We start from the raw sequence: 26,581 nt of genomic DNA, 5'->3' as shown, positions 1-26,581 counted from the left end.
TGATAGATTTCATATTATTAAGACTCGATGTAATCTGTACCTCTGTTATATTTTATCTGACCCTTTAATACCTCCATCATGACCTCAATAAATTAGCAGCCTGCACGCTGATTTGAGCTTCTCAAGAATAAATAAAGATCAAACTCGGCCCACTGAAATACTTAGTTTCCTGCATTATCTGCAGACTGAGGTAAATTTACTTTCTATTTTAAAATACACAAAAGCATGCTCAACCAAATACCCCCAACAGTAATAATCTTGGAGTGCCAAAAATGTGAGGCATCGCAAGAGAGTCAGACAGGACTCCAATTTTGAAATGTTGACTCTCTGAAATGCCACTTTCTACATTTAGATGGGCAAATCTTGCTGGCTGGCTAAGCTAATCTAAGGATTATCCCCAGCTCAAAAAGTTTTTCAATGTCCCGCCTCCGACATAAAAAAAAATTCAATGGCCCTCCCCCCAGTGCACCAGCCCTCACCCTGGTCAATATCGTAAAATCCCTAAGACCATACCTGGACAGTAATCTTAGTAGAGCGGAGAACTATTTCTTGGATCCCTGATATAGTTCAAGTGTCTGTCATAGTGGCTCAAAACACAGGACAATCCAAAATTCCAACATGGTGGCCTGACTGCCACATCAGCAAGCAAACAGGTACTGTACAAACATGCAGACCAGGCCTAGGACTTTGACCCTTCATCACCAGATGCATGGTTATAGTCAATATGGGAGCCGCCTCTGCTCAGGGGTGAATATTTGTATAACTATTGATCTTCAAAACTGTTTTGAATATGCTGACATGGTGCCTGGGAGTTAACAATAAACTTCTGCCTTATTAATGGCCTATTAGAATAACTCAATGAATGCTCACACTCACTCACTTTCACTGTCATGATCAGTGTCACTCACTATTAACTCACTCACTTTCACTCACTCACTCACTCTCTCTCACTCACTCTTCACTTTCACTCACTCACTCACTCACTCACTCACTCTCTCTCACTCACTCTTCACTTTCACTCACTCACTCACTCTCACTCACTCTTCACTTTCACTCACTCACTCTCACTCACTCTTCACTTTCACTCACTCACTCACTCACTCACTCTCACTCACTCTTCACTTTCACTCACTCTCTCTCACTCACTCTTCACTTTCACTCACTCACTCACTCACTCACTCACTCACTCACTCACTCACTCACTCACTCTCACTCACTCTTCACTTTCACTCACTCACTCACTCAGCTTTTCCTCACTCAACTTTCACTCTCACTCATCTCAGTGCTTGTAAATCCCAATGTACCAAATGAACCCACCATAGGGCTACTAGTATAGCCTTCATGACTGCCTTTGGCCTGTGATTTGATTTTGTGCTTTTATTTTGAGACATCGATTGTGCTCTAACTTGTTCGTGATATTCAGGGTTTACATTAGTTTTTTTCACAGCATACATGTAATTTAAAATATCAGACATAGAGGGCATTGCCAAGTTCTTATCAATCAGCCAAGTTCTTAACTATTGTACTGGGGGAGGGGACGACATGATCCCATGAAAATATGTTAAAATTTGAAGCCCCTGGGATGCTATTTCCCCCCTGCATGTTCAGGGACAAATTCTGTACAGCTTAGACTATTCCAATGCCAAAGATTATCTTTGAAAAGATTTTATAAAGGCTCACAGGGTTCACCCAAGAAACAAACACCGTCATGCTGCTGGTTGGAAGACAGCATGTAGAGGCTAGGGGGTTTCTGCCTGATAAAACTTAACTTGCAAATATGCTAGAGCTAGAAAAGAAACATTTGGGACCCGCATGGTAAAAATTGCATTACTCGTAAGCACTCACTGTACACAAAGTAAAATACTTTACGTCTAGGAACCTCATCTGCGTCTGTAAGCAGTTTACGTAGAGCTGCATTACAAAGTGAACCAGTCAGTATGACAGACAGTCACCGAACGTCGGTGTGAATAAAGCAATGGATATGTACATGTAAGAATGGTTTCTTTTTTTCACTAAGTCACATGTAATCTACAACTTAGTTGAAAGCACATGTTGTTGTGCTTTTCAGCCTTTGAGATGAATTCAATCACAGACACTCAACTGTTGCTCCTACGTCTATTCGGGTGAAGTGTTAGTAATGTACAGAGAGTCGATGGTGGCCCGTCTGCTCAATGCTCGGGTCGTGGTGCAAAGAGGAAGTCAAAGTCAGGTGCCTCTTATTTGAGGTCTTGGGTTACTTAATATTCAGATGTTGGGCTGTGTACATTGGAGTAAAAGGGGTGTTTTTTCTATACTATTTTTATACTGATATCACAACACATGTTAGTGCATCTAAGATTGCCCACTTACCATTGAATACAGCCAGCACATAAAGCACTCAGAGTCACGCTTTTTAAGTTGGATCCCATGATTCCCATCCATCCATTCCAGAAGACACACTTGACTCCTGTCATTGTCAACTTGATTCCTGTCATTGTCCATCTTGATGACATTGCAGTCTTCCATGAAGATTTTGATGTTCCCGCGGAATGATTGGTGAGAGGTGACAGGTGATGCCACACTCCCCGTGGAGCGGTAGGTGAGAGGAGAGGTGATGCCACACTCCCTGTGGAGCCTGTGCTCCTCTACAGTACTGAAGTCCTGGTCGTCTGTACTGGGCTCTGTGTCCTCCATCTTGGGTCGTGTGATGTCTTGTCTGAGCTTCACACTTCTTGACTGATTATGGAGCTGCAAAACAGGGAAAAAGAGAATCTCATAAGACATTGTAAGGTTTCTTTTTGGCTAATAGAACTGTAAGGCCACCGTATTTCAAATATGTAGCAAACAAGCTTAACGTAGTGTACAAAAAAATGACTGTACCGATACATGCAAAACACTTTTTTTACATAGTCTACCAAAAATCAATGCGAAAGTGCATCCAATCAAACCATATGTGAGGGTCTGTACATGGTCTATTCATGAAACATAATACTATTAAAGCTATTCAATTTCGCTGTTGATTGTAGCCAGCCCACTCTAATTCAAAGTAAATGTTGGTAAGTTGTTTATGAAGCAAAAATGGATTATTTAATTCTATGTAATGGTGACAAGTGTTTTTTAATAGGGCTTTGTAGATACCGAAGAGTAGCAGGCCTACTGGGAAGCCAATTTCGCCTAGCCCGTACAAGCTTTCCGGTGTATATTCCTTTCCCGGCATATATTCCTTTCCCGGCATATTCCCGGTTAAAAATCGCAAATCGACCTACCCCCCCCCCCCCCCCAAAAAAAAATTGCCAAGCTTCCCAGAGAGGCCGGTGAAGGAGGCTACCTTATCACATGGGGTTCTACTTGTATCACATGGGATTTCATAGAACATATCAAACACCATCCAATTGTGCTCCAAGTGCGGCTGCCTGTCAAAGATTTGCAAACCAGATTCAGACATTGGAATTAAGCTGCTATTTTTAGTTCCAGGCCATTTTGCATTGAGATATGTATTTTCTCCAATGGGTATGACGTAAATAACAATTTCAGCACGATGTATTCTGCATCACCCTCGGTCCCAGCCCTCCTGCAGAGGTTGGATCGCCTTCCAGCCTCCTACCCGTGGTCAGGCTGGTAACTTGGGAGATACAGAATACACAGTGACTACTGTGTTGTAATATATATAATCTGACTGACGGAGGCCACCTGTATCGTTGGGACGACAACTGTTTACAAGTCAGGACCTTCTCCTTTGAGTTTGACCTGTGCATGTGTACTTGGACTCATGAATGAGCTTATAAATACATGTATATTAAGCCCTTTTTACAATCACAGAGATCAGAATGCATGTGCGGCAGGGCTCAAAATACTCAGACACCCAAAATTGGACCTATTCAACCAATTTTTTTCTGTGGGTACACATAATCTCTATCCTATCAAAATCTGCAAGCAATTAATTAATTCCTAATTAATCTGTACTTAGTATCTCTAGACTGAGTTAATTTCATTTCATTTCTAAAATTCAATCACTAGTTTTGTTACTCAAGATTTACCGGTAACTGCAAACAAATGATATAGAAGTATAGCGCCAATTTTGACTCATCTTGGTGGCATCTATATCAAGAACTGGTGAATTGGGTGAAAAATTCCTTTGCCCCACACCCACCCACGTGGAAACTCATGCGTAAAAAGTTAAGCATTTAACGTTATAGGATATATTCTTCATACACTGTCATGCCAGTTTCATAACTATGGGTAGCCTCAACATAAGTTTCAATATCACATCGGAAATTAACGGCAACTTCAAACATAACGGAATAATAAACTTCAACATACCTAGTCAAAACTTTGTGAAGTTTCCGTCTGCAATGAACTCTGACCTTTCGGACTGTACCACTCAGTGAGGGGTAGATCATTGCCACATTTTTGGGGGCTTTGAGAAGCACTGCCGCCTAGCGATTACTACAGGTACTAGCATTGAGCTATAGTTTTTTTTTAATACGTGTTTTACATGGCCGCTACATGAAATGTCAGCAGATTTTCCATTCTATGTTGCAAGTCTACGAAAACCTCGCCTTCCGCACTGGTGTTCCAGTGCTGATTCAATTGTCTGAACGGCCTCAGCACTGGTTTTCCAGTGCTGAAATTCTTTCAGCACTCGTTTTCCAGTGTTGATCGGCCTTGTTCGAGTGCTGAAACTCCCTCAGCACTGGTTTTCCAGTGCTGAATTTCTTTCAGCACTCGTTTTCCAGTGCTGATTTGCCGCCAGCACTCGGTTACCAGTGCTGAAATCCGGGGATATCGGGGCCGGGTCAGGTCAAAATTAATTCAGCACTGGTTACCCAGTGCTGAAACTGCCGTCAGCACTGGAACCGAGTGCTGATATACAAAAACCTCGCCTTCCGCACTGGATTTACCAGTGCTCGAGAACACTTCAGCACTGGAAAACCAGTGCTATGAAATCTTCAGCACTGGAAAACGAGTGCTGACGTCTTTTAAGGATTGGAATGGTGTACGAACCAGTGCTGACGTCCTTCCAGCACTGGAATCTCCCAGTGCTGAGAGGGGTACAAGACGTAAATTCGAAGGAAAAATAAGTTATTTCGTGCAAAAAAAAATTGTAGTTGTGCTATCCATTCGTTAAAAAATGGTAATTGAATATATGTATACTGTATAAGGGTCCAATGATGTAAGTTACACTTTAACCTTTTGTCCACCCACGTAAAGAAAGCGTCACGCCGATCGCGAGTATTCCATTATCCCCGAAGGTAATCGACAATTGAACACTGTGCACACTATTATAGAGGCGTTATAGAGCAGAATATAACGATAGGTGACGTTTATAATCCTGCAATGTCTTAAGTTTTAGTAGTAGAGCAAAGGACGTATCGTAATTCCAAATAACTGTATATCTCGGAGTATCCCGATCTCTCAGCACTCGGTTTCCAGTGCTGAATATTCGTCAGCACTGGAAATCCAGTGCTGAACGCCATCTTCAGCACTGGGTTCCAGTGCTGAAAAAGGAGGGCGAGGTTTTCGTAGTTTTGCTTCTAGCAATGTTGAGCACATTTAATCTAAATTAACTCAATGCGGTTTTATCTTGATAAAACCCTTGGGAAATCCGACCTAGATCGCAGCTGCCAAACTTTGCCTACTAATTTCTATACAAACTTTCACCAATCTAACTTTTGAGATCAGTTCGGCTGGCTGAAAGGGATCCCGGACTTTCTCACCGCTAAAATCACGCGTCCATGCAGCCGTTTATTTTTTGGCTCGGATCTATTTCGAGCAATACACGAATGAGACCTTAACTTTAAATGAATTGTTAAAAAAAATCTATCAAACGGAAGAATGGTATCTTCTTCATTATCCCTTAAAGTAAGGACGCAAATAATGATTCAAGACAATCCTATATGAAGTAGACATATTTGGGTGTTTGGCGAAACACGATCCGCGCGTCGTTATGGAAACAACCTGTCACAGAACGGTAGGATGAGACGCGTCGCCATGGCAACCGCCCGTCAAAGTGCACGTTTAGACGAACGGGGGCGTGGCTTGTTGACTCATGGGCGTGGTGTTTTTGAGTGTAAACGTCCTACCGGTCGTGCTTGCCGTGGTTATATAAGAACCGCGCAAACTCTTCCAGGCCATCCGGATACTGCCAGGTGAATCCACGCACAGCTGAAGGAACTACCGACCGAGTTTGCTGACAAACAGGACTACTGACTCCGAGAAGACGAGCAAAAATGGCCGCCGCGTGTCGTTCCACCCACCCACTTCTTGTGACAGCAGTTATGAATTGGTGCTGATGCTGCAGCTGGCGTTCTCTATGACTATCGGTGAGTTTAGTCTTCGTAGTACGGTACGATAACTTTGCGGCAGCATATGAAAGGTACTCTGGGCGAGGTCGTGTAGAAATTCAGAGGAGCGAGGAGGAAAAGAAAGAAACAAACATTGCCAAATTAAACATTACAAATCAAGCACGCTACCGATGTCGCCACAAAAGCTCAGAGCTCCTTGGCAAGGACGGTAGGCGGTACTTAACCGCCCGCTGTTACACTCGTACAACTCAAATTACATTTTCTTGTGGCGGAAAGAGAAGATTGCCGTAAAGTACACTCGGTTCTGTACAAGTGTTGGCGTTTGTGAAAATCGCAGGAGAGAAAAAATGTCACGATCGACGAAGATGACGAAGTTGAATTAACGTATAACGTATGACCTCAATGAAAAGCGGCCTGCAGGCCGATTTGAGCTCTCATGAAAAAACAAAACAAAGGTCCAAACAAACGTAGGAATCACTCATGTCATAACGTGATCAATTGAAGCTCTGATTTAAACGAAGCTTCCGTTGACAGCCAACCTTTTTTTTGTCACCTCAAAGGTATCCGAAAGCCATCTGTGCTATTTCCAGGTGTGGGGATTTGAATACCATAGAAGTTAAAGACTTGGAAGCCAGGTTGATGACATATTAGTAATCGTATTTAGTGTTTATTTCTTAATTAATCGAGACTGCAAACAATGCAATATAATCTAGTGTTTATACAAGTATGCAACGTCTTTTACATCAGGAACAGGTGAGATTATAGTCATGGAACTGTGTAAGAAACACAAGAAAGTAGAGACAGAAAGAATACGGGCACACGACCTCTAGGTCGTAATGGAACCGAGGCGATTCTCTCAGGGCATTGGGGCGTATCTTTTGTTCTGCATTACGCAAATTTGTTTGGCTCGGGACCGAGAGGTCTCGAATTCGAATCTTGCCGTGTCGCCGATCTTGCGCCCTTGGAAAAGGCACTTTACACGGCTTTCCTTACTTGACCCTCACAGAGGATTTTGTTAAGTATTTGATTTAGATTGATATTACTCAGGTTAAAATGAGTACCTAGCTTCGGCTAGGGCTGTCCCTCGGATAGGACGTTAAATGGAGGTCCCGTGTTTGGAGAGCAGACACACCCCATGCACGTTAAAGAACCCACCACACATGCGATGGTGCGGTGTGCGATGGTGCAAATCATTCCTTCTAGAGTTGGTGATTCTCTAAAAATCCCAATGACTCCAAGGAAGAATTAATAAGTGACATATTAGTCACTAATGGAGATCTGTATCAAACAAAACCAAACCAAAACCAAAGTAATGATTAATTTGTATTTTAGACGATGTTTTCAGGTATTACATTGTTCCAGTATGAGAATCAATCTTACTTTTTTGTCTGACGTTTTGTAAGCAATCATTAGAATCATTATAACGCTGTTAAGCATATCTATTCCAGCTCCTAATGGTACAACAACACCAGTATGATAATCAATCTTTCTCAGCGAAGGGCGAAGCTGGTGTGTTACGCCGAAGGGCGGTTATATCGGCTATATAGATATAGATACAGATGCTTAATATCAAGCAATTATTATAATACGATAACGCTGTTAAACATATCTATTCCAGCTCCAAACGGTACAACAACACCAGTATGATAATCAATCTTACTCAGCGAAGGGCGAAGCTGATGTGTTACGCCGAAAGGCGGCTATATCGGCTATATAGATATAGATACTTAATCAAGCAATTATTATAAATACGATAACGCTGTTAAACATATCTATTCCAGCTCCTAACGGTACAACAACACCACCTCCTGTGTCGACTGCTCCTCCAAGTTCAGGTGGGTAAGAGTGTTGAACGTTTCTATCCTGACCCAGACACAAATTTAAAGAATTCGGCTTTTATTTTATTTCAAACTATTGAAACTATCTGCACAAATTAGCTGATGTTGTTTGCTGATATTGCTATCAAATGTATGAAGATTGAATACTCTTATCAACCTACAACCATATTGTCATTTATGTCATACCGGTGACGCGAGAACGTTCAATAGTTCAATACGGGTGTTCCGGACCGGGCCATAACTTCCGTATCGCACAGGTTCGAAAGGCGTATCACCTTGCAATTGGGTAATACGGAATACGTGTTGTATTCTATATGTATCAGAGGTATATAGGGTCACCACTCACCAGGTAAATTACTAACATGAAATCAACTTAACTTGAAAGTTCATCTGTGTTGGTAGAAATCATTCTCGGAATAGTTGAACTGTAATTTCCAACACAAAAATTGCACTCACCCAAATTTTCGACGGCACAGCATCTGTCTTTGTCAAAGAATGAACAATCCACTGCTGTCGTGATGTCACGTTAAACAGATAGAACACGTGACTCGGTGACTTCCTGGAACCTATGATCCACTGCTCACTGAGTCACGTGTTCTATGTTTTTGAAACTCTATTTTCCGTTTATTTGTAGGACCTTCAGGCGCGCAAATCGGAGGGATTATAGGAGGTCTGAGTGGTGTCATTGTCGTTATTATTGTTGTTGTTGTGACTACGTCAAATTGGCATCGCAAGAAAAAAGGTGAGCTCTTCTAAATGGATATTTTGATTTGCAAGTGTGTAAGGTCACAGTCATCACAAATGCATGAGCAATTTATTGTACGTTAATTTTCTGTTTGTATGTCACCATATGTGCATGTTTCATTTCAATCTATGTAATGCGGGGCCCATTGCAAAGTAGTGTAAATCACTCACTAAGTGGGCCACCCTGGGTAAAAATGACATAAATATCAAATAAATTCTTAATATATTGTTTAATTCCAGCCAGTAACAGTGAATACATATAATGTTCATAGATATATACAGTAAAGGTCCTATATCTCAATGTCATGTTTTTTGCAGATTTTTGTGAAATAAAATCAAAGCAAATAACCTCTACCATGCAAATTTATTTATAAGCTTACTCTTTGATTGCAGCCAACCGTGCGCGTACAGGGAACTGCTGATGGTTGTCTGCCAGTGACTGCGAAAAGAAGGCAGAGAATACGCCATGGGAGAATCACGATCAAACTTGACTTTTGGTTTCAATTATTTGTTTAGGATTAACAATGTAATGATAAAAGCGAAAGCATTTCCCACTTACTATTGCACTGCCCAAACTATACTAGCCGACGTTAACTTCTATTTGACAGACTCAAAAAATTGAATATCTCAACTCTTGATATAAATGCCTTATCAGAAACAGCTACAATACATTTGTTGATTAGGGTTCACCTTTACTCTACAACTAATGCTCAGGTATTACATATAACTATTTGTATTTGTTGGTAACGAAACGCGTTTCATAATCAATAGATATTCTGTTATTATAATATTCTTGTGTGTATTATTGATTGTATTTTGTTAGCGGTGCCATTAGGCGTTAACATAAGATTTTAGCTTGAGTACGGTATCACTGTGTGTGTATTTTGCATTTTCTTTAATAAAAAATGTAATGATGTGCAGAATAAAATTTGACTCACCATAACATTTACTGTAAACTGTACGTAAATCAATCAACCTTTTGGATTGGCGTACTGTGTAGGTGAAATGTAGTGTCCCCTGAAAATATCTATCATCATCTGATCATTTGTCATCCTCTATGAGTTGCAGCAAGTGAAGTTTGACTTCCAGTATACAGTCTGTCATACATATCGCTGTGAGAAGTAAAAATCGATGTGAAAATATCTAGATTACTGGTTATAAGTAGCGTTTCTTTATAAAGATGCATGATGACCCCCATTGTCTGGTTGTCAAATATATATACAAATGCCCATGATGTGTCTTATCCTGTATGATAGAAGGGTGCTGGATATTCCCCTAGACCGTACTCTATATGTTTGTAATTTGTTACTGCAATTCAGCATCAGGGACGGCAGTGTTAGTGTGACTGCAATTCAGCATCAGGGACGGTACTGTTAGTGTGACTGCAATTCAGCACCAGGGACGGTACTTAGTGTGACTGCAATTCAACACCAGGGACGGTACTGTTAGTGTGACTGCAATTCCGCACCAGGGACAGTTCTCTTAGTGTGACTGCAATTCAACACCAGGGACGGTACTGTTAGTGTGACTGCAATCCAGCACCAGGGATGGTACTGTTAGTGTGACTGCAATTCAACACCAGGGACGGTACTGTTAGTGTGACTGCAATTCAGCACCAGGGACGGTACTGTTAGTGTGACTGCAATTCCGCACCAGGGACGGTACTGTTAGTGTGAATGCAATCCAGCACCAGGGACGGTACTGTTAGTGTGACTGCAAGTCAACACCAGGGACGGTACTGTTAATGTGACTGCAATTCAGCACCAGGGACGGTACCGTTAGTGTGACTGCAATTCAGCACCAGGGACAGTACTATTTTTGTGACTACAATTTAGCACCAGGGACGGTACTGTTAGTGTGACTGCAATTCAGCACCAGGGACGGTACTGTTAGTGTGACTGCAATTCAGCACCAGGGACGGTACTGTTAGTGTGACTGCAATTCAACACCAGGTACGGTACTGTTATTGTGACTGCAATTCAGCACCAGGGACGGTACTGCGCACCAGGGACAGTACTGTTAGTGTGACTGCAATTCAGCACCAGGCACGGTACTGTTAGTGTGACTGCAATTCAGCACCAGGGACGGTACTGATAGTGTAACTGCAATTCAGCACCAGGTGTGGTACTGTTCGTGTGACTGCAATTCAGCACTAGGGACGGTACTGTTAGTGTGACTGTAATTCAGCACCAGGACCGGTACTGTTAGTGTGACCACAATTCAGCACCAGGGACAGTATTGTTAGTGTGACTGCAATTCAGCACCAGGGACGGTACTGTTAGTGTGAGTGCAATTCAGCACCACGGACGGTACTGTTAGTGTAACTGCAATTCAGCACCAGGGACGGTACTGTTAGCGTGACTGCAATTCAGCACGGGGGACGGTATTGTTAGTGTGTATGCAATTCAGCACCATGGATCGTACTGTTAGTGTGACTGTAATTTAGCACCAGGGACGGTATTGTTAGCGTCACTGCAATTCTGCACCAGGGACGGTACCGTTACTGTAACTGCAATTCAGCAGCAGGGTCGGTACTTTTTGTGTGACTGCAATTCTGCACCTAGGACGGCACTGTTAGTGGGACTGCAATTCAGCATCAGGGACGGTACTGTTAATGTGACTGTAATTTAGCACGAGGGACGGTACTGTTAGTGTGACTGCAATTCAGCACCAGGGACGGTGCTGTTAGTGTGACTGCAATTCAGCACCATGGACGGTACTGTTAGTATGACTGCGATTCTGCACCATGGACGGTACTGTTGGTGTGACTGCAATTCAGCATCAGGGACGGTACTGTTAGTGTGACTGCAATTCAGCACCATGGACGGTGCTGTTATTGTGACTGTAATTCAGCACCATGGACGGTACTGTTGGTGTGACTGCAATTCAGCATCAGGGACGGTGCTGTTATTGTGACTGCAATTCAGCACCAGGGACGGTGCTGTTGGTGTGACTGCAGTTCAGCACCAGTGACGATAGTGATACTGCAATTCAGCACTAGGGACAGCACTGTCAGTGTGACTGCAATTCAGCACTAGGGGAGGTACTGTTAGTGTGACTGTAACTCAGACTGATGGCTGTGTATTTTACAGTGATCACAGACCAAGCCAAAGTTTCAGTTCTGATGTTTATTGAAACAGTTCTCCTTCATTGCAAGAACGGACAGAAATGTGACACGCTACCCCTTTGTCTAATGTGCTTCTTTCAGATAGCAAAAACCATAATAATATTGCAGTAGCACTGGAACATTACATTTAAATCATATCTAGAAATTATGGTGAACAACCATTCATTATCTTTGCACTGGTACGAATCGTTAGCGTGAATAATGAAAACAAACTGTTACAGGCTTCTGTGAACAATACCAAAATCAATTGGCCATTACATCTCTGTCTTTGGGAGAACTACTAGTAGTACATCAGATTCTACACAACTTATATACATATTCACATGGCACAGATAAAGATCACTTTAACTATTAACAATCATTTTCTATCTACAAAAATATTTAACGTTATAAAATGCAAAAAGCATTTACATACAGATGATTGAATAAAGATGTCAACTATCAGCAGTCCTTCACTATGTACAAAACAGCAGATAATTTAGCATCATACAACTGTATCATTTACATGTGCTTTGCTATGCCCATTGAGCTCACTTATAATCATCTTCTTTTGCATGTTAAGGAGGCATGCAATCCAAAATTACTTGTAAAATTGTTCACATCTTATGTCTATAAGACAATGACTGTGTCCTATCATTACAGGAGACCTAAGATAAGCCTATCTGCCTACAAAGCTGGAGTAGCAACTTTAGAGTCACTGCATCTGTAGACTTATATACTTGCAAGTTACCACCATATGACACAGTAGCAACTTTAGAGTTGCCGCATTTACACACTGGCCACCAGTTTGATACAAGTAAATGATATAAATCCAAACCTTACAATCTCGATTTTTCACATTTGAGCAGAAAGTAAGGGAATGAGAGAAATTTAAAAATTGTCCTGACAAAAACAATCCTTTATTGTACAAAATGGTCAATTCAACTGAAATTTTTCATGGCCATTTCTTTGTTCAGCGCAGCCACCGTTGCCCCTTGACCTTACTGACCTGTTGCTCCGGCCGGGATGCCGCAGGCCTGCAGGAAAGTGAGGTGGGATTCCTCCCAGTACCGGGACTCCACCAGCTCCCGCTTGAGCCGGGCAGCTTTCTCGAACTCCGAGTCACTGTTCTCGAGGATGTCCACGATCTTGCTTGCCCATCTCCTTACGTCTCCCGCAAGATCGGAGTCATTCACGTTCGTCTCCACGATGACGTTCCTGTGCTCTGCGCTGAGATCCCCATTTTTGATCAGGTCGAGGATCAACTCTGCAAGGCCGGTCTTGTCAGAGATGAGGACGGGGATGCCAGCGGCAATGGCCTCCAGGCCGACCAGTCCGAACGGCTCAAAGCGGGACGGCATCAGGACCAGGTGGGCTGTCATCATGTCTTTCCTTACCTCCTCCTGTGTTCCGTAAGGTAGAAGGGTGGGGTTGAGCTTGTCGCTGTTCAGGTTGTCTTCCAGGATCTTCTTGCTTGTCTCGACATCATCTTCACTGATGCCGCGCACGCGCAGCCGGACGTACTTGATCCTCTCTCCTACTTCCCCCATGGCCTGTGCGGCGAGGTCATGAACTTTCAGCTTTGACACCTTCCTTACCCTGTCGATGGACAGGACGACCCTCTGCTATACCCTAGGTCTCACATTGGTGACCAGGAATATCTTGGAGGACTTTGGTACACCTCTACTGCTCTGCCGGGATGCCACAGGCCTGCAGGAAGGTGCGTTGGGATTCCTCCCAGTACCTGGACTCCACCAGCTCCCGCTTGAACTGGGCAGCTTTCTCGAACTCCGAGTCAGTGTTCTTGAGGATGTCCACGATCCTGTCTGCCCACCTACTTACGTCTCCCGCTGGATCGGTGTCGTTTACATTTGTCTCGACGATGACACGTTTGTGGTCCGGGTGGAGCTTCCCTTGTTCGATCAGGTCGAGGATCATCTCTGCCAGGCCGGTCTTGTCGGAAATGAGGACGGGGATGCCCGCCGCGATGGCCTCCAGGCCGACCAGCCCAAACGGTTCAGAGCGGGACGGCATCAGGACCAGATGGGCTTTAATCATGTCGCTCCTAATGTCCTCCTGTGTCCCGTACGGCCGGAGGATTGGATTCAGGTAGCCACTTTTCTCTAGGATCTTCTTGATCGCCTCGAAGTCACCTTCGTTGATGCCGCGCACGCACCACCGGGCGTTCTTGATCACCTTCACCACTTCTCTCATGGTCAGAGCTATGAGGTCATGACCTTTCAGCTTCTCCACCTTCCGCACTCTGCCGATGGACAGGACAACTTTCTGCTCTCCTTCGGGTTTCACATCGATGGCCAGGAACATCTTGGATGGCTTTGGGAGGAAGATGTGGTGGCTCTGTGGTTTCTTCTCTCCTTTGTACTTGGTGTCAAAGTCATCGTAAATCCGTTTACCCACTGAGAAAGCTGCCTTTGCATTATTAGACTTATCCAGCATGTCCGCCACTTTCTCTCCAGCCTTCATGGCCTTCCGACCTCCCTTGTAGTAATCTGTATCCTCGGGTAGGACGTGGTTGATCGTCACAAGGTCTGCCTGTGGGTACCGTTGATCCCAGATGTTTCGTGCCGCCGTATCTGTGATGTCTGCGTGGCCGATGATGCAGGTGACGTCTTTGGGGAGGTCTGGAAAGTGGACACTGTGGTAGAAGGTCAGCCAATCTAAAGTTGGCTCGGTCTTACCCATAAGATCTGGCCCAATCAGCTGAACACCGTCTCTATCGGCTGCCTCCTGGTCTTGTTTCGGCACAAGCAGGGCTGTGCAGTACACGACTGCGTTTGCTTCGAACAGCATTTGGCCTACCTGACAGTTGATAGTAGAAATCCCCCCCTTGGAGGTCCCATACTCGTCGTTGATCAGCAACACTATCGGTACTTTAAGACCTGAAGGAAGGTGAAAACAAAGACTGATAACAAAGAATTTTATTATTCTGCGAGAAAATTAAAGACATACATACATGTACTTGGAGATATGTATATAAATGCTTACAGATAGTAATGAACAGATGTTGGCTATCTGTAGAAATCTGAACTTACATTAATACACAGTGTCTGTTGACTGATCACACCCTAATAATTTACTGGTTTCAAACACTGTAAATTTTAAGGAAAAGTACAAAGAAGATATTAAAACAGTTTATGTCGACAGTATACTTATTTCCCTCATATAACTGTTCTGCCATCTGCTATAGATACATGTACGTCATTAGTCATACATCCATATGATTACCTTGAAGACTCATAGGAGCTTTGGTTCTGCTTCCATGTGGAGCTGTGGTAATCTGATGAGAGGTCTGTGACTTTGAATGACTGTCTTGCTCTCCACCTCCGCTGGGCGGTGCTGCTGCACCTAGGGGACAAAAAACAGATGCCAAAATGCACAATTATACCTCGTGTGCTGATCATCAATATCTTCTTGCACGTAAAACTGTGAGTATCGTTACATTTATTTTAACAATTGAATAAGACATACCTGAGCCCTCAAGCTCTGGATCCTCATCCCTACTCAACAGTTTGCTGACCTCTTCTGTGAACTTAAGTATTGGATGGGCAACTGGAACGCCTTTTGCTATTGCCTCGCTGATCTCCTCCATGCCATAGGAGTAGAATTCCTCCCTGTGCTCTTTTAGTGCACGAGCACTGAGCACCCTCTCTACTGTTCCTGTTCCTGGGCTGCACTCATAGAGCACATCAGCGATGATGTTCTTCAGCTTCTGCAGCATCTTGCCACACTGCACCTTGTCACCCTGCACACTCCGCACACAGATGCTGACTGCACGGCCGTCCGGAGAGAGTTTGATCAGACCTTCCACATCCCTGTCCACACACTTGGCGCCATCTCTCCAGAGCGACGGGCGATACTTCAGCTGCCTCATCAGGCGGGTCTGCACTTGGGGGAAGAACCCAGATGAGAACATATCGGTTTTGTCCGCACACTGGACTTGCTTCCCGAAGTAGACCACCTTTTGTTCTGTCGTCGGTTTCCACACCTTGTCGGGCATGTTTTGTTTCAGCAGCCCTGGGATGATGTAGGTCTCTTCGTCAAAGGTGTGGCAGAGCTGGAACTCTTGCAGCAGGGCGATCACAAGATCGACGTCAGCAACATCTTGGAACACACGCTCGATCTCAGCCTTGGTGACGTAGTCTTCACTTGTTCTGTTTAGGTGTTTGTCAAAGAAGTCAGGTGCCATGACTTTGCCGAAGACGTCTGTGCCAAGCCAGTTGGGCTTCAGGACAATGATGGGGTCAGAGGTTGCCAGACTGATTAACAGAACCTGCGTTGAGAATAAATGGACTGTCTAATGCAATTATGTTATGGTGCTTCTTTTCATGTTTGGTACTACATGTAGATAAAATGGTTGAGTTTACAGTTACCCTACAAAGTTAGCATTACCTGATGCGCTGATATTTATTTATCTATAACTTACATTTACCTAAAACTAAGTTAGTACACTGCCTAAATGAAGGGTATAATTAATAATTAATTATATAAAAATAATTACAATTAATGATTAGGGGTGGGCACCGGTACAAAACTGTTTTTGAATGGGATTTTCGACCGATTTGAAAAAATGAATATATTATACCAGCAGGGATTTTCACGTGTTTTGGGCTTACCAGTCCAAGAAAACAGCAAGAGCGAGATAATCACAGGTTTTTACCAAATTTCTACAGTCAAACAGGTTTAAGATAACAGCGAAAATTAAGTCATTTTAAAATTTCCGTAGATTTTGGGTACGCAATCAAACAGAATCCTTTGTAGCAAAATTGACTATTGTTTTGAGTATCACTCATTCACGAGTTTTCACAAAAAAATCAGCTCCAGGTTCACGTCCGGCTCTAGCCTCTACCAGGCTCCACGGATCAGGGGTGAGGAAATAACTACTCTGGCCGGCCGCCCATACTATTGACTCTTTATCATGTCCAATTTCATTATCAGGCCATCGATCCGCGAAGCCTGACAGAGGCTAGACCTGTTCCTCTGGACCTGGATTTTCTGTACCGGTACCAATCCCTAGTTATGATGGGGTTTAAAATGTTGGTCATTGAATTGTATTTGATATTAAATATTTCACCTCTGCCAGATGGTGCAAGAATCTTGAAGATTTCTTGAGAAAGTCTTCAGTCACAAGTCTGTCAAGCTTCCTGGCTTCTCTCACGTAGTCAGGCCACATCATCACGGGGAACTTCGGACTAGTCTTCTTACACCACTTTGGTAGGTGCTCCATGATCTTTGCACATAGCCGGGGCATGTCGCGTTGGTGCTATTGTTTTGTGAACAGCAAGTGGTACATGACAAGGGTAGTGTCCACTTCAAGTTGTTTTAGATGATATTTGTACTAATTTTTAACTGAATATTTAAAAGAAATGGCAACTTTTGGGCACGAGGTCAGCCATGGTGGGTACAATGTGATTCTTTCACTATATTGGAATTTACAAAATGTTGCAACATTTTCCAGCTGGTACATTTGGGTTATTGCCCCCATAAAAGTATGCCATCTGGCCCACCTGTCTGCTTCTGTATACTCCAGATATCAACACTCCTAGACACTGGCAGCTCTTTTGTGCTCAGCTAGCAATGCACGACGGCCATGCATGTGTCCCTGTACACAATTTACGTGTGAAATGCTATTTTTCCAGCCCACTGACCCAAAATGTAACAAATAATTCTATCATGAAAGAACAAATTATGTTTAAAAGATAGTAAAACTTTGTTACAAAACTACTATTAGTGGGTATTAGATTTTGAAAACGTTTCTTTCATGTTGGAATACGTGTTGGAATAAAATGGTTCAAATCTGGGGAAGGGCATGTCAGTTAGAGTTGCATTAGTCTTTAGGAACTTCAAGATAAAAACAGAAAAACAGCGAGATAGACAGAGACAGGCAGACTGAGGGATGATACAGCACACTGCTGTATCAAAATATTAAAATATTAAGTGATATCTTGCTCCCACAGTTCTTACGGCCAAAGAATTTCCCTTGTTTTGTTCATTAGACCATCACTTACTGTAACGCACAATACAATATAAGTTGCAACTTTCTATCCTCACTTGCAGCATTTCCTCTCCTATCTTGACCAGAAGAGTTTTGAGTTGGTCCATCTCAGGTGTCCAAGTCTTCCTACAGTCCATCAGGATCACTTCATCTGCGATACGGAGGTGGTCTTTGAACTCTGCTTTCATCGTCTGAACAACAAGGGCCGCTTGGAGGTGTCCTGTATATCAGAGTGAATGAATAGATGAAAGTTGAATCTCTACTTCTGGATAAATCAAATTTAATTCAGACGTTTCAAACGACCTCCGTCGTTCTTCTTCAGTGAAATAAAAATAAAAGTTTACAACTCTGCGGAATAAGGAATACTTCTTACGTTCTAAATAAACAAAAAAGGTAACGGCTAAGGTGTTCTAAAGTAAACATGGTAGGTAACTACAGAGGTGTTCTAAACAGTGTTCTAAATAAACAAAAAGGTAACTGACAAAGGTTCTGTGATACATTCTAGCAAAATAAGAAAGGCTAACAAGGGATATAATGATAATAAGTGTCTATATATCAATAAAACCATCATTTACTTTAAAACATCATTCCAAGCACTGGAAAGGTCAGTTCTCAGCCCCCCCTTTCGATTGAGAGATGGACGATAAATGCGCTCGTAAATGGCTTCCTTAACCCCCCTTTCAAACCAACGTGGTTCTCTGTCTAAAATGTCTGTGTTATCTAAAGAAAACGAATGTACGTTATATCACTTGTTAGCCTTTCTTATTTTGCTAGAATGTATCACAGAACCTTTGTCAGTTACCTTTTTGTTTATTTAGAACACTGTTTAGAACACCTCTGTAGTTACCTACCATGTTTACTTTAGAACACCTTAGCCGTTACCTTTTTTGTTTATTTAGAACGTAAGAAGTATTCCTTATTCCGCAGAGTTGTAAACTTTTATTTTTATTTCACTGAAGAAGAACGACGGAGGTCGTTTGAAACGTCTGAATTAAATTTGATTTATCCAGAAGTAGAGATTCAACTTTCATCTATTCATTATATTCCTGGATGTATAATCTTCACAAACGTATCAGAGTGAATGTTTCATTGACAAGTAATAGTAAGAAGTATACACGTCAGTCATAACAAATTACATTCAAGTCAAAGTGGTCAAGTGCATCTGAGGTCTTATGATAGAAATTAAGACTTCAGAGGAGAAAGTAAGCACTGCAAATATCTCTATACTCATACTGTAAGATTTACAATATGTATTTTGTCATGTTGAATAAATAGTTAACAACTACTCTGTTCTGCTATTCTTACCTGTGGCTGGCTCAACCTTGTCCGCATGGCTAGCTACCAAGATGACGTCAGGCTGCCGGTTCGGGTTGCAGGACTTGATGAAACACAACCACCAGTGAACCTGTGCAGCAGGATTAAGATTAATGGGTCAGAATATGTTGTAATATCTAGACCATTTAAACTAGAAATAAATATCATCTATTTCTGTGCCTTTCCTTGTAAGATATTTTGCAAATAGCAGAGGGAGGTCAAATAGGGCTGACAATAATGGCTTGCAAAAAACATAAGACACTGAGTGCTAGAAGTGCATGCATGTGTAATAGAGCCCATATTGACAACATCTGTTTAAAATGATTCTTGGGAAGGTTTCTCAGAAATTAACAGAAACAGATAAACATCTTGTATTTTAGCTGACCAGTAGATCAGATAAGGAAGAACAAAGGGGCGATCACAGTTAATTAATGACCTGTCAAGTACATGTGGGAAGAATTTGTTTTGTTTACGTCAGCACCCAGCTAAGAGATAAAAAGAAGGAACACCAGGGATGAGAGGTTCAGTTCAGAGAGTTGGGACAGAGAGAGAGGATGTGACAGTGAAGAATAAAGATCGGTTCTCGGCCACGGCAGATCTTGTGCGTCTGTGATCATTTTCGACACCAGTTCCACATTCCTTCATTACACATGGCCTACATCTAGCATATCATTTGTCGATATGTCAGCTACATTATCATATAGCCAGGCGCCGCGGACAATCAGTAGGCCCCGTTCCATGTTGGTTATGACGCCGTAAAACATAGATTCTGGCCAGGCTGATGTGTATCGCTCCTCTGATTGGTCAGAATGAATCGACACTGGCGCCGGTGTCGATTTGCATCAACACCGGCACCGGCACCGACACACACAAGAAAGTAAGGTATATGGCCAATCAAAAGAAGCGAAACATATGCCAGAGCAGAGGGAATAAGTACAGACTGCAGAGGAAATGGCTAATGGGTTTTGTTTTTCTAAACAGCCAAAGACTGTAATGTTTCGATTCGAATATTTTCTGTGGATATTTTGGTTTAAAAATGCAATCTGTAATCTCCTTACAAATGTATGTACCAAAGAACAAAATTTAATTTGAATTTTCAGAAATTCGACAAAGGCATTTACACGTATCGTACAAAGGGATCTATGCATCATACAGGAGTTTGCAAGTTTGGGTAGGCTATATGATAATAACATTAATGACCCACCTGTTCCTCGGTGTACATGGTGTCATAACGCCAGGTCCTTTGCTATAACCACCAAATTTTCGAACGAGGTGGTTTTATTCAGTGGTTATAGCAAAGGACCAGGCGTTATGACACGATATACACCTTGGGGTGGGTCATTAACCCTTAATTAGCAGGCTTGTGTCATCGGTAGGCCAATAATTGACCAATTCTGATGCTGAACAGATACAGCTGCCACACAACAGATAAATAATATGAAAATGTCCCAGTCCCATTTCATACAAAAAAAAAGTATATCTGAACCTGATTTTGTTGGTTTTTTTTGTCGTCCTTGATGTTGTACAGCACAATGAAGACGGTGTTTTCTGAATCCATGAACATATTGTGGGTCACCGCGTACTCCGCCTGCCCAGCGAAGTCCCACACGCTGACCTCCCCCACCCCCGGTACTTGGAATGTTCCAATATCCACCCCTGGGGTACGATTGTAAGGTGCGTCCCCCGACCTTAGGGAGAGTCTTTGCATCACTGCAGACAGCAGGCCCTAGTGTGTTAAAATAAGGTCGTAATTATTGGTATATACAATTGGTATGAAAATGATAAGACAAGTATGAATATTATCATAAAAATGAATATTACTAAATAAATCAATAAATCAACAAGTTATAGTTCAGAGCAACAGTAACTGTTAAACTGTTAATGATAGAATATGGCATGTGTTTCTCTTTAATTATAGGATTTGAACAATCATGATAAAGAATATGTAACGTGCCTTTGTGAGACTTTGTTTCAGAGTAGACTTCCCATTTGTCTCATTCCCTCCCACAAACACCTTAAACCTGTTGACCTTCACTCCCCCTGACATCTGCAGCAGCTCGTGGTAAGACTTCTCTTGTTTCACCTGTTTGTCCAGGTTCTGAGAGAACAGAAATAATGTTTTATCATGAATAGCATATCACAGTCTTCCCAAAAAGCAACAGGGTAGCTGGTAGTAAATACATGCAACATCCTGTGCACACTAAGCCACACCTACTATTATCCTGCTGTCAGTAATCAGAGTGCACCAGATAGAGGCATCAAATCATTGTACCAATGGATAAGTGTTTCGGGCTACTAAGTGGTTTACCTTCCAGTGCCGTAGAATCTCCGGATCCCTTGCATAATCCAATGGAGTCTTCCCCTCCTGTAAAGTTAACATGAAAGATGCATTTGATATCTTGCTGTTACAAACCAAAACATAGTCTATCCAGACTGGAGCAGGCAACAAATCAGCTTGCCAAGAAACAAACTTAAGTAAGCAAAAATTATAGCAATGTATCTTGTGAAAAATGTGTGATTGGGTGGAGTAATCTGTGATGCATTGGGCTCACGACTTTCATGACTTGACTCAGGTAATAATAAGTAATTTTGGCTAGGGCTGTCCCTCTGATAGGACGTTAAATGGATGTCCCGTATTTGAGAAGAGCCACACATCACGCACGTGCAAGAGCCCACCACACCTTTCGAAAAAAAAAAGTAGGGGCATGTCCCGGTGTGCAACGGTGCAAACCATTCTGTCTGGTGTTGGTGATTCACCCAGATGGAGGCCTGGCGAACATCCCTCTCGTATCAGCCTTATGGTAATTTACGCCATGTATCAACGGATAACGTAACTTCACCAACACTGCAACTTTGCATTTGATAACATGTATTCACGTGTTAGTTTGAAAAAAATATATATCACCTTATCTGTGGCTGTGACATCGGCTCCAGCACGAATCAGAACTTCACAAGTCCCGGTGTTCCCCCTAGCAGCAGCATAATGGAGGGGTGTGGACTGGTCCTGTGTGGTGTGGATGGACATTGTAAGACTTGAAGTATATAGTAATGTTAATGACATAACATTGCCAATGCCCAACTTAATAATGTATTTACATTTTATTGAGTTATTCAGTTTAGATTATCCATGTAGATTTTGAGTGAGTGTGATTGTTACATGTATGCTTCATTGTAAAATCACAGCAGACAAATATTAGGTCCATAGAGTTTAAATGTGGGGTCCATATTTGAAATGGAGCTGATAAATGAGTCTATGAGTCTTTTCTTTAATGGTTTTCAAAATGTCTAATTAAAACAAAGTCCCTTCAATGTAAGTATTTTTAATCTACAAATTGAAATTTCTTCCTCACAGTTGGACTAGCTTTGATGTTTGTCTAGAAATAAGGCTTACACAGTAAATTTTATATTTTTGGTGTCCACTTGGCAGCTAAAGAAACCAGTATAGACTCACAGCGGTGCTTGATTAAGGCACACTTCTGTTAATTGCACGGAATCTTAAAATCCCTGATAGTTGCCTCCAGCTGGATAACTTGCATTGTTGCTCCACCCGGATAATTGCACGAATTACGCTGTAAAATAATATGTATCAACATGTTTATTCTATACAAATATATGTCACGGTGACCTCATCTGTGGCTCTGACATCTGCACCAGAACGAATCAGAAGTTCACAAGTCCCGGTGTGGCCCCCAGCAGCAGCTTTATGCAGGGGAGTGGACTGGTCCTGTGCAGGACGGACATGGTAAGTAGTCCTGTTAATGACATAACATTGCCAATGCCCAACTTGATAACAACTATTCAGAGTTTATTGAGTTAATGAGTTTAGATTATCCATGTTGTTTTTGAGTCAGTGTTATTGTTACATGATGCATTCTTCTTGTGTAAACTTCAATGTAACATTACAGAAGACGACAATTACATCCATATATCTGAATCTAATAAGGTCCATTTAAAAATAAGTTAAACTAATTATTCCATCCTTCGTCATAACATCAGCTCCAGAACAAATTAGCAACTCAGTGTGCCCTCCAAATTGTTCACACTCAGTCAATCACCAGGAGTCGTATTGGGCGAGTGACATCTTTACTCAGTCTTGTATGCTGTTTCGTGTACAATCTCGTACAAACACAGGATGTCACAGGCCTAGCCTAGAACGCTAGGCGTAAACGAACTAGTACAGAAAAGGTAGCCTTTGACGTACATAACGAACTTAACGAATGACAATTACAGGGCCCGGGAAGTGGCCGTAAAATGTTGAGGCTCTCGTTAAAATAGTACAATTCATGGTAAAATACAGTTGAGCGCTAAACGAGGTACTGCTCGACGTACAGAGCGACCTTAACACTAACGATAACAGGCCACGAGATGGCTATAAAACAGGTAGGCTCTCGATGACGATGACAGTTTGGAGGAAAACTACAGTTTATCTCTCTCGCCCGTCAATCTGGGACCTGAGCAGAGCTGAATGCTGTGACAAGGTGCAACTTCTAGCTCTGACTGCACATGAAGGGCTATGCTAGTCATACAAAACAATCGAGAGACTTGGGGAAAAGGCTAAAAGAAGGCTAATATCTAAGTGGTGCAGAGACTAAACTAAGTTGTGAATTTTAAAACTACGGAACTGAACTACTGAGATCGAGAGTTCTGAAGGACGTTGTTGGGTGGCGGTTGGCAGTTTGTTCGAGATCTGCTGTGCTTCTTCTCAGATCTCGCGGCGTCTCGCAGTAGTGCTCACGAGACTTCGCCCACAATTCCCGAGTATGACGCCGTCCCGTCATACGCCCATAATTGTTCACACTCAGTCAATCACCAGGAGTCGTATTGGGCGAGTGACATCTTTACTCAGTCTTGTAAGCTGTTTCGTGTACAATATCGTACAAACACAGGATGTCACAGGCCAATCCGCAGGGGCCAAGAAGACTCCGAGGTTGGTGGAGAGCTGCTTACATGCGCTGCAGGATGAGATGCCGCATGGCTGCCGGTACACGTAGACGTTGCTCAACCGATGGACGGAGGTAGAGCAGGTCAGCGTCCGATCTCCAATCACCGTGTTGCTTTCGTAGCTCTCGAGGGACGCCAGCCTCGAAAGCCAGGGTGTATCCGCCACGGCGTAGATCGTGCAGCGTGTGGTAGCCCTTCGGAAGATCGACTTGCTTAACTAAACGAGCTAGTTCTTTGGTGAGAGTAGAAGCAGTCATTGGCCGGTGCCGACGCCGGGCGGTTGGTGGGAAGAGGAAGGCCGGCGCATCGGGTGGCGCTGGGCAGAGTTGTAGCATGTTGTTGTAAGCTACCACGGGGCACAGCGGAGAACCTGGGATCGCCAGGATGGGAACTACGAGGTCTCTCTCGTTAGCTTGAATAGTTTTAGACCAAGTGTTCTGAATGAGAAGGCCTTCCTTAACGCACAGGATGTCTCGTCGCTGAAGGTGCTTGGTGTTATCGAAAGCTTTCGCGGTCGTGGGCACCAGGTTTGATCTTCGTAGGTAGGCAAAGAAACCGATCAATAAGACTGTCCAGGTGGTAACGTCTTTTGAAGTATTCAAGTTGAGGAACTCCCGTGCTTTTAAGAGGAATTCTGGGGTGATGGGGTGACGCCCTTTGGGGCGGTGCCGTAGGATTTTCTTCAGGCCGCGGAGAGTCTGCTGGAGTTCAAATTGCTGGAGGCTGAACTGGTAGTGGCCGTGAAGTTGGTGGAGTAACTTCACGGCTGAGAGGTAATGTGCGATCGTGTCTGGTGACTTGAGTGAGCGACTCAAGAACTGAGCGTAGCATGACAAGAGGTGGGCCGACGCTGGAATGGGCACCTTCCCAAAGAACTTGCAGAATGCGATGTAAGCTCGGAACTGGGTCTGATGGTTCGCCCGCGTGGAAGCAGCAAAAGCTTGCTGCTGGGTGCGCAGGGTGTCATGTTCAAGTAGAGTCCAGGCATCACCTGTGGTGTGAGAATGGAAACAAGGTCAGGTGCAGGTGAGAGGTGCTAAAACGTGCTTCTATTCTACCACGCGTGAGTGAAGTCGAACCACTCTTGGCGGACTAAAGTTTCGTTCCACAGCTCATCAGCAGTTGCAGTCTGCCATTGACGCTGGTAACTCGGACTTGTGTGCCAGCGGCTCAAGGCGTCCGCTAGTCTGTTGGTCTCACCAGGAATGTGGTAGGCAGAGAGTGCAAAGTCGTAACGAGCTTGAAGGTAAATCAATTCTCTGGCGCATGCCTGCATGAACGTATCCGTGGAACGGCCTGTCAGGATTACTTGCACGGACGGTTCGTTGTCGCAAGCGATCCGCACTGTGCAACCCGACCAGTCTTCGCCCCAGGCCTTACACGCCACGATGATGGCTAACATCTCCAGGCGATGAATCGTATGCTTTTGTTGCACAAGCGCTGTCGGGAAGGCTGAGTGAAAGTACTGACGATTGAAGGTGCCGCCGCAACCGGTGAGACAGGCATCCGTGGTCGGCGTGTCGGGTAAAGTGCGACGTGACGGGTCTTTAATCAAGGAGATCCCGTTAAACTCTGGCAGAAAGGTACGCCACCAGCGCACATCCTTCTTAAAGTCGCTGGAGAGCCGTGTTCAATGATGCTGTCTGCGAAGGCCCTTCAATGTGGTGATAATGCGCGACAGAAAGACCCTGCCCGGCTGGACGCATATTGCCACAAATGCCAGTTTCCCAAGGAGTACCTGTATCTCCTGTTTGGTTGCTCTCGTTTTGCCTAGCCAGACGTCCAATTCAAGAAGTGTATCAGCTAAGCGCTCTTGGGTCACGCTTTTTGTCATCTTTAAGGTGTCGTAACCGATGCCTAAGAAAGTCATGTTCGTACAAGGCGGGGTGGCCTTCTCTACCGACTCCTCGAGCCCGAGGTGTTGGAAAGTCGAACCCAAGGACTGGAAGGCCTGCTCTGCCTCGTCTGGAGTCTCAGCGCCCCCGAAGTCGTCTATGTAGTTCACACACTCGTAGCCTTGTGCTGCGTGGATGTAGGAGATGGCGTTGGTGGTCCTTTGGCACGCCATGGCCGCCGAGCGCAGCCCGAACGGAAATACAATATCGAAATAAAAGCTATCCCGCCAGGTAAATCCGAGCATATGATAATCATAAGGGTCTACCGGTATCTGGCGATAGGCCCTGCTCAGGTCACGCTTGTACAACTGACAGCCTGGGCCTTTGCGCCTGATCAAGGATTCGAAGGCCTCGTGGCTGGGGAGGGTGAAGTGGAGTGGATGACCCAAGTACTGTTTCGCTGGTATGCCGTCGTTGACCGATGACCCTGGCGGGAAGCTCAAGTC

At 43.5% G+C, this 26,581-nt stretch overlaps 1 protein-coding gene and 1 long non-coding RNA gene across 2 annotated transcripts in view; one reads left to right on the top strand and one right to left on the bottom strand.

Annotated features, from left to right (window-relative positions):
- The window catches only part of LOC118416325 (death-associated protein kinase dapk-1-like), a 75,595-nt gene extending 53,271 nt beyond the window's left edge, over positions 1-22,324 (bottom strand). The window contains exons 1-9 of the mRNA XM_035821416.1: positions 22,205-22,324; positions 21,608-21,664; positions 21,254-21,397; positions 20,786-21,025; positions 19,291-19,390; positions 18,042-18,205; positions 17,065-17,253; positions 15,462-16,263; positions 15,219-15,338 (exon numbers count right to left, since the gene is read on the bottom strand). Coding sequence (XP_035677309.1) covers positions 15,219-15,338; positions 15,462-16,263; positions 17,065-17,253; positions 18,042-18,205; positions 19,291-19,390; positions 20,786-21,025; positions 21,254-21,397; positions 21,608-21,664; positions 22,205-22,324 — 1,936 coding nt within the window. The remainder of the gene's footprint in view (positions 1-15,218; positions 15,339-15,461; positions 16,264-17,064; positions 17,254-18,041; positions 18,206-19,290; positions 19,391-20,785; positions 21,026-21,253; positions 21,398-21,607; positions 21,665-22,204) is intronic.
- Positions 6,270-10,063, top strand: LOC118416599. Its single transcript, XR_004831227.1, has 4 exons — positions 6,270-6,302; positions 8,066-8,119; positions 8,757-8,864; positions 9,260-10,063. It is a non-coding gene; the product is annotated as an uncharacterized LOC118416599 (long non-coding RNA).
- Positions 22,325-26,581: the final 4,257 nt, after the last annotated feature.

This window comes from Branchiostoma floridae, chromosome 5 (genome assembly GCF_000003815.2).
Source record: "Branchiostoma floridae strain S238N-H82 chromosome 5, Bfl_VNyyK, whole genome shotgun sequence".
Classification (NCBI taxonomy): domain Eukaryota; kingdom Metazoa; phylum Chordata; class Leptocardii; order Amphioxiformes; family Branchiostomatidae; genus Branchiostoma; species Branchiostoma floridae.
The sequence above is the reverse complement of the archived record's forward strand: the minus strand, read 5'-3'. Positions and strand labels throughout refer to the sequence as shown.